The following is a 7,933-nucleotide window of genomic DNA, read 5'->3' on the forward strand; positions in this document are numbered from 1 at the left end:
GTTTTCTAATAGTGTTCATGACAAACAAAAAGAGAAAGTGGGGTTGCAGACCAACAATCGGGCAAAAGAGCATAGATACTCCACCATCTCTCCCATAACGATTATGACTCAAAAACCAAGTGAACATTGACGAGCCCGCCCTTCTTCTTACCGAGGAAGGGCCAGCACTCCCGAGGGAAGGGAGTCGACGGACTGACAAGTATGGATTCTTTAATATAGGCACAGAAAGAATAGATTCAAAAGTAGTAGTTTCCTTTAATTCACATTTATATTACACAATGAAATTGGTGGAATATAAAGGAAGCTATAGAAAAAGAAACCCCTGATGAAATAGTCGAATTATTGGCCCGGACACTACAACTATAGAAAAAGAAACAGATAGAAATGTGGTCAAGAATCTGAGTGTCCTCTCTCTTTCTTCTCCTTGCTCCTCTTCCCTTTTGATTCTCTCGCTATAATAAGCAAGCTCAAACTAAGTCAATATTATCATCTTATTAAAGATCGCAATCACATTTGATTATGTGATTGCAGAAGTGCACTAGGAGAAAATTTACCACACGAAGGAATACATGACATATGTCTTCCGCATCCACTTTGATCACTTTATCTCAAATCAATTTATACTTAATCATGGTAACTTTATGTAGTTTGGTGTAAAACACCAGGTGCAGGTTTCTTTCCCCTGCACTGAGAGAAAAAGGAAACATGTAATGCTGCGTCCAGAGACGAAAGATCAAATTATGAACCGGCATTCAACCAGCATGAGATTCATAAGAAAATGACTGATCAAGCTAACAATACTAAAGGTAGGGATATTCTCGATAAGTAGTTCGTTAATCGCAAAGGTAATGCCATGTTCAGTACCAATAAAGTTACTGTGTTGGCAGAACAGAAAAAAAAAAAAAAGAAAGATGGAAATTGCTGAAACAGAATTATGTTTCGCCTTCCCATGGTGACCTCAAGTCTTCCAAGAGGGCTTTCCTGAACTCTTTCCATAGCATCGGTTACTGCATCATGGCACGGGGAAGTCGTGGCCTCACTGGTGTTTTTGAAGGACTCACCCTACAAAATTAATAAAGATGCAAAATTAGACAAGACTGCAAAGCAAGAATTACATTTCCTTTCTCCGATTTCCTTTCTCCGATTTCAAGTATGTAATGATCTTCCATAAATGTAAAAAGAGAACTCTAGCAAAAATAATCTATTTTCAAATACTTCGCAGATTGTATCTTTTGGATAAGATCCCTTCATATTTGTTATAATAAGAGAGGAAAATTAGATCTAGATTCCTATTCTAGTCATACCTAGTTAGACTTAAGTAATAAATATGTATTTCAATGATAACTTAGGTTGGTGTCCACTAGCAATTTCCTTTTTCCTGGATAAGTAACAGAAACAATTAAGAGATTTAATAACTAATAACTTCCCATCTCTTCAAATTACTAATTAAAATTGAACATGCAATTTATGCATGAAACCAAGCCCCTCAAAATTCTCAACTCTACTAACGCAAGTAACCATTAGACATTACTAAGAGTCATCGTCTAAACTAACCTTGAACAGGACTAATACAATAAGATACTATTCCTCCCAAAACTAGAAAACTTTCTGATTTATTCTCTACTATCAAGCATAAGCTACTCTGATCTTTAAGTCTTCACGCTCGACTATCAGATGACACAAAAGTAGAAATCATGGAATGGCACAATAATATTTTGGAGAGAGAGAGAGAAATAGAAAGGAAAAGTATCGGCAGTAGGGAAAGGAATTAGAAAACATGATGTGGCGCCTCCTTGAATACAGCTTAACCAATATACCAATCTCAGAAAGATGGAAAATACAACAAGAAAAATGAAACAATCTTTCTAGAAAAAATTAAGTGTGGACTAGCTGGTGCCATAGCCACTTGTAAAGAAGCTTTTACCTGATGCGTTGGGATCCTAATATCTCCCCGCAACAGTCTAATGCCAAAATTGCACTCTCAGCCTGCGCAGTTTTCAAGTATAAGATTACATTCAAATTTCATTCCATATTAACATACTGTTTTGAGAAAGCAATAAGCAGTCATAAGTCCTCTTCCTTTATCAGCCTTAAACTAAATACCTATTTTTTCGGAAACAGCCTCCCTACCCCCAGGGTAGGGTAAGGTCTGTGTACACACTACCCTCCCCAGACCCACTTGTGGGATTATACTGGGTTGTTGTTGTTGTAAACTAAATACCTATTTTAGCTTTAAAAGGCAAAGATTCAATATCTTGCTGCAGATTTCCTTAGCTACCCATGTAATAATCTATTAAACCTTCATATTCTCAATAGCAATCAAATGGGCAAAAGGGCGGCCAACGAATAATGGGGGAAATAAGAGAGTACAGTCCGAGGCAACACAATAGAAGTTGTGTTATATAACATTCAACAATCCCTACCAAAGATAAGAAAGCATACCATTACAAACTCAACAAAAGCAATGCGGGTTGAGTGCACGTGATCCCCCAAAAGCCTCAGACGAGAAACCTGCAAAGTAAGAGTGTTCTTCAGTATCACTTCTTAAGCTAACATTCCAAACTTAATGCAAACGTTTAAACATCATACTGACCTCACCACATCTTGTTTCAAAAAAGTTCTTGACGTCCGCCTGAGTAACCTATTCAGAATAGAGTAATTGGTTGTAAACTAATTATAAAATACTAATGGATACTATGGTAGAAAGAAAAAAATAATTTAACCAACAGCCAAGTATGAGGCAGAGCATAATAACTACCAAAAATGTGCATCTGACAGAAAGATGCAAGGAAAGAATGAGAAAACTTTACAAGCTCTCAAAGATGAAAATATCTACCTTCTTATCGATATTTGTACAGTAGACTGTCCTGGCGCACATCTCGCGCTCATCCTCCGACTACAGAAAACATCAATATTAAATTGAGAATTAAGCAATTAGTTCCATGAAAAAAACATAAAAACTATTTCTCAGCACCATCCACATACTAGCACAGCAAAGTGCCAAAGTTCTTTATTTTTTTGGATAAAGAATAAAGAGCAAAATATTTATCCATACCCTTGGAAGAAATGTTGGATTCACGGGTAGAATAGCAGTTTTCGAGGGTAGGACCTTCAGTGGAGAGAAACCTAATATTGTCCCACAAAGGCTAAGTGATGCTCTCGCAGAGTCTGCTAGGATCGATTCCATATTAGCTTTGAATATTCAGCTGTCTTAAGAAGATTTCAAGCCAAATCATCCAACTTACATTCATCAGCGAACTCCACAAAAGCAAAACGAAGACGGGAATGGGGATCACCGCAAATTCGGCAGTCAACAACCTGGAAAGGAAGTAGCAAAAATGAGAATGACCATCATTACACACCTTGATACATTAACACATTAAAGTTTTTCTCAGAAAAAAGGAACATGATTACAGTCTACCTTTGAACAGAAAAGGAGGAATCATTCACATTAAGCATAACATGTAAAATAAATAAACAAATATGCCAGCGGAGATTGCGGCGCAGTTGGTTGATTGACTGATTAGAATAGATCTGCTGTAGCTATGAGGTAAAACCATAAAAGTCATTATTTTGGAAATATATCAATTACGCCATCATAAATATGGCATAAAATTTAGAAACTAAGCTGACAAACAGGAAGATAAACATCCTGAAATTCATTGCAACCTTCACCACACTTCACACAAGCAGCTCGATCTATGTCCTCCCACACATTTAGAACTTCTTCATGACAAGTTTTTTGGTCCCACAATGAATAGTTGAAACAACAACAACAACAACCCAGTAATATCCCAAGTGCGCGGAAATATCAATTCTCACAAGAAGCAACTTTGGAAAGACAAATCATGATGCCCCATGAAGCTAGTTGAAATGCATCTTCTAGGACAAAACTGTAAGCGCACAATAAAGCATTATATAGGTGCCTAAATCATAGACCAAACTATATAAGCTGCCTCTTAGAGTCTGGTGCCTCAAATTAGGATACAGCAAGAACCAATGACGTAAAATTTCCTTGGATAGGGGCTATTGAGGATTTACTTCAGATCAAATGTTAAAAGACTATTAAATATTCATTAAGCCTTAACCGTACTAACCATGAGGGCAAGACTCCTCGTCTATCAAAGTCGTCTTCACCAAAGTCAAGTGGACAAAGCTTCCTATTTGGGAAAAGAGTTTAGGCCCAATGATATTCAGGATTTAACAAATTTTAATTGTAACAAATGTTGCTGGCTGCAGAAAGCCACATACGAACTATGACCCATGTGCTAATTCACCAGAAAGCATGGTCATGCAATAAACCACAACAGAACCCAGCCCCTCCTTAATATGGTCACCAGCAACTTCACTGAGAGACACTGAATAGAGCAACATTTACTGGAAGGTGTCCTCACTCAGATGATAAGGCTACTGTTCTGCTAAAGTATCGGAAAAAACGGAGTAAAACAGGTATCGGATCCCCAAGTTAAGGCTACTGTTCTGCTAAAGTATGATATAAGTAGCACACAAAATGTATACCTATGTATCAAGTTACCACTCTAAGAACAGAAAAGAAAAGTAATTCATTATTTCTAGTTTAGGTGCCTCAAAGATCTACAAGTATATGCACTTAAAAGCAGTCAAATATCTAATATAATGGATCACATCAATGTTCAGAAGAGCAAAGTGACTTACTTGTCCATAAGCACTAAACAACGCAGCAAGCTGCTCTTCGGTGACCTAGATATTGAAAAGGCACAACCAAAGATACTCTCTGAGTACTAATAAAAAATATCACATAAAATTAATGAGAATCAATCCTTACGTTATTATCTATCTCAGCGACATATACTGTTCGCCTGATGCTATCTTCTCTTTGAGCCTTGTAAGCTCTATTGTTCATTCTCCTTTTGCCTTGGTTATAGTTGTTGCCTCTCTGAGGAAACACAAGTTTAGGAGATATTACAAGACAAGAAAATAGAGATGGTTTTCTATGAGTCAAATATTCTGGTTAGCATACAAAATAAGACCAGATTGATCCAGGCAAAGCTGCAACTGAAATGTCAAGTATGTTGTTGATAAGTTTATGAGGCTAGGAAATCATCTGAATTGATACAACACCAACAACAGCTATGCCTCAGTCCCAAACAAGTTCAAGTCCCTCACTGACCATGTTATTGACCATGTTACTCCATTTTAGCTCATCTCATGCCAATAATATGCAAATACAGATAAAAAATAATAGAAATTCTCTATATTTTCTAAATCATCTAAATTGATGTTCTTATGAAATGTAAACAACTAACTCTAACATGCATACAGATAAACATTCCCAATTAGGAAATTACCATTAACCCAAGAGATGTAAAAGTCAACAGCAACAATATGACTTATTTAATGAGTAACCTCTAGAGATGATGGCTGCGATGACTCAAAACAAATCAAACTGTCATTTAAAGTAACCAACTAAAACTCATTAACCCCATATTAACATGAGAAACATAAATATGGCACTGTATGTGATTGAACGTTACAAGTGCAGAAATCAAGTTCCAAATGCAAAACTTTTTTCCAAAACAAAAAAGTCTAGGGGAAAACAATTCCTCCATAACTATTCCATAAAGGTAAAAATGATAAAATCACAACTGCATTTAAGCATAATGTACAAATTCCTGATAACAGATTCAGTAGTTTTAAAGTTAGCAAATGCAGTCAAAACATATAGAGATGCTTGAATTGATAAGTAAGGGAAGTTGGAGCCCTGCAGGCATTCATAACAATCACAATGCAATTCATCATTTACAAATATATTCATATTTAGACGAACTGACAAACACTTGGATTCAAGAATAACAAAACAGCAAAATAATCCCCTTAAATCTCATCCACATACAGCAAAAGGTTCTTTATAAGTATCATTAAAAAAAACAAAGAAATAAAAAGCTGCAAATAGCATGTTCACACTCAGATTAATACGACAAATTTCCACGCCGCCCACTATAATGGACCAATAATACTCTTCCATTTTAAACCACCTATCAGTAATAAAAGTGATAAACAAAATTCGATGGTCTCATTTAACTAACTGAACATCAAGCCTCCACTTTTAATGATCGGATGTCAAGAATCCCCTGTTAATAAACAAGGAGTCAAAAGTTTGATGATAAACCCTTCGAACATTTCCTTGATAGTTGCGAACCCCAGTTCCTACATTCAGTCCATTCAGCAATAAATCATATCCTTTTAAATGATCAATGCCTATATGCATTAAACTTGCTTCAATAACATATTTGAGAAACATATTACTGAAAAGCTTCAACGATCATTTCTTAATAAGGAAATGTAAAAAAATTCCAAAACAAATGTTGGAATTCTTTTTATCCTTCCAAAATTACAGCAATTCCACCAAAAGACCTAATGCTTAAACAGACACCTCCCACAAGTAATTAAAACAAACAAAAGGCTTAAAACGAAAACTTGCACACCAGAAAACACACGCACACAGATTACAAAAATACTCAACAAGAGTTCATTCACCATTAATTTGACAACTTCATAATTGCAACTTTGCCACGTGGAAATCTTGAACTACTTTAAAAGTCAAGATACAACCAGCAAAACAGACCAAAAAAAAAAATCAAAATTTTCAACAATCATATAATCAATGAAGAATTTTAATTAGAATCAAGAACTAAAATCTATACCCTTCTGTTATTTTGCAAACCATCAGCACCTAAAGGAGTCTTGTTAGCTGGCACAAAATTACTCATGAGAAGCATCTGATCACCGCGATTATTATTATTATTATTATTACTATAAGAAGAAGGGAAAAATTCCTTAGCCATTGGATTCAACTTGAGTTTTTTCAACATGTCAACAATATCTTGCATTTGATATTCAGATTTTGCATTTGGGATTGGATCAGATTCCTTAACACAACCATTATTAGATTCAGAAATAATATTATTGTCAGTGTTTGGTGACAGAGATTGAACAGCAGGAGCTTCAATCACTGCTGTCTCACCACACACTTCTTTTGCACCAGCAGCCATTGAAATAGTAAAGAAAACCTCAAACTCACAAAACAAAAAAAGCTCAAAATTTTCAAGAAAATGCTAGAATTCTAAAATTCCAATAGATTAAAGCAACCCCTTTGATGAAAAAACACAATCTTTATTATTGTATGTAAATATCTGAGATTTGAGTGATCTTAGTAAATTAAATAAGCTCAAAAATAGCAAGAAAATACTAGAATTCTATAATTCTGATAAATTAAAGCAACCCCTTTTTGTGCAAAGACACAATTTTTATTTATACATGTAAATATGGAATTCTAAGAGTAGAAATGTGTGTAGAAAGGCCTATTGAAACAGACCCATTTGGAGAAAAAGAGTCTGAAATGGAACAAAAGAAGAAAGTGGTGAGAGAGAGGAAGAGTAGAGAAAAAGATAGTAGTAAAAAACTTTAATAGGGTTTTTTGGTAACAAATTGTTGAATAACAGAAGGCAGAGTATTTTGGTGGTATTCTTGTTTTTTTGTTGTGGTTTTGTAGAGGCAAGTGAGGTTTTTATGTGAGAATGTAATTACCAAAAAATGAAAATGTATACTGTGAATTTAGGCATATAGAGGGAGAAAGAAGGAAATGCAGTTTGGAGAGAGAATGGGAGGAGGTTGAAGATGGAGAAAATCTTTTTATAGGTTTTTTTATTTGTCGTAACCGATAAACTTATTATCATATGACCGAGGAGGTCACGGGTTTGAGCCGTGGAAACAACCTCTTGCAAAAATGCAGGATAAGGTTGTATACAATATACCCTTGTGGTCCGACCTTTTTCTGAACCCCGCGCATAACGAGAACTTAGTGCATCGGGCTGATTTTTTTTTTTTGGATTTCTCCCTGCATATGTTTTTGGTGCTCTACTAATATGAATTCACGCATAAAGTCTCCCTTAGG

General features: G+C 35.5%; 1 protein-coding gene across 2 annotated transcripts; it reads right to left on the bottom strand.

The window, feature by feature from the left end:
• Positions 1–722: 722 nt before the first annotated feature.
• LOC109219902 (polyadenylate-binding protein-interacting protein 8-like) lies at positions 723–7,631 on the bottom strand. 2 transcript variants are annotated; one of them, XM_019384375.1, is made up of 10 exons: positions 6,684–7,631; positions 4,805–4,915; positions 4,675–4,719; positions 3,246–3,318; positions 3,056–3,171; positions 2,837–2,896; positions 2,594–2,641; positions 2,443–2,511; positions 1,925–1,986; positions 723–1,062 (listed from the first exon to the last, which is right to left on the bottom strand). In XM_019384375.1, exons 1-10 carry the CDS (start codon positions 7,029–7,031, stop codon positions 1,005–1,007), a joined length of 990 nt encoding a protein of 329 aa, XP_019239920.1. In that variant the 5' UTR covers positions 7,032–7,631; the 3' UTR covers positions 723–1,004. The 2 variants fall into 2 exon arrangements, with proteins under 2 accessions (XP_019239920.1, XP_019239921.1); XM_019384376.1 differs by having other exon boundaries at positions 3,056–3,168; positions 6,684–7,630.
• Between the last annotated feature and the right edge of the window lie 302 nt (positions 7,632–7,933).

The sequence above is a fragment of the Nicotiana attenuata genome, unplaced genomic scaffold, assembly GCF_001879085.1.
Source record: "Nicotiana attenuata strain UT unplaced genomic scaffold, NIATTr2, whole genome shotgun sequence".
NCBI classification, from domain to species: domain Eukaryota; kingdom Viridiplantae; phylum Streptophyta; class Magnoliopsida; order Solanales; family Solanaceae; genus Nicotiana; species Nicotiana attenuata.

What these genes read in the sequence shown, in the direction of transcription:
- LOC109219902 (XM_019384375.1), bottom strand. Translation starts at nt 7,031, where the DNA reads ATGGCTGCTGGTGCAAAAGAAGTGTGTGGTGAGACAGCAGTGATTGAA. An exon ending in TGTGGAGTTCGCTGATGAAT is followed by an intron (nt 3,172 to 3,245) that starts GTAAGTTGGATG and finishes AATCGATCCTAG; the next exon opens with CAGACTCTGCGAGAGCATCA. An exon ending in TTAGGATCCCAACGCATCAG is followed by an intron (nt 1,063 to 1,924) that starts GTAAAAGCTTCT and finishes TTAATTTTGTAG; the next exon opens with GGTGAGTCCTTCAAAAACAC.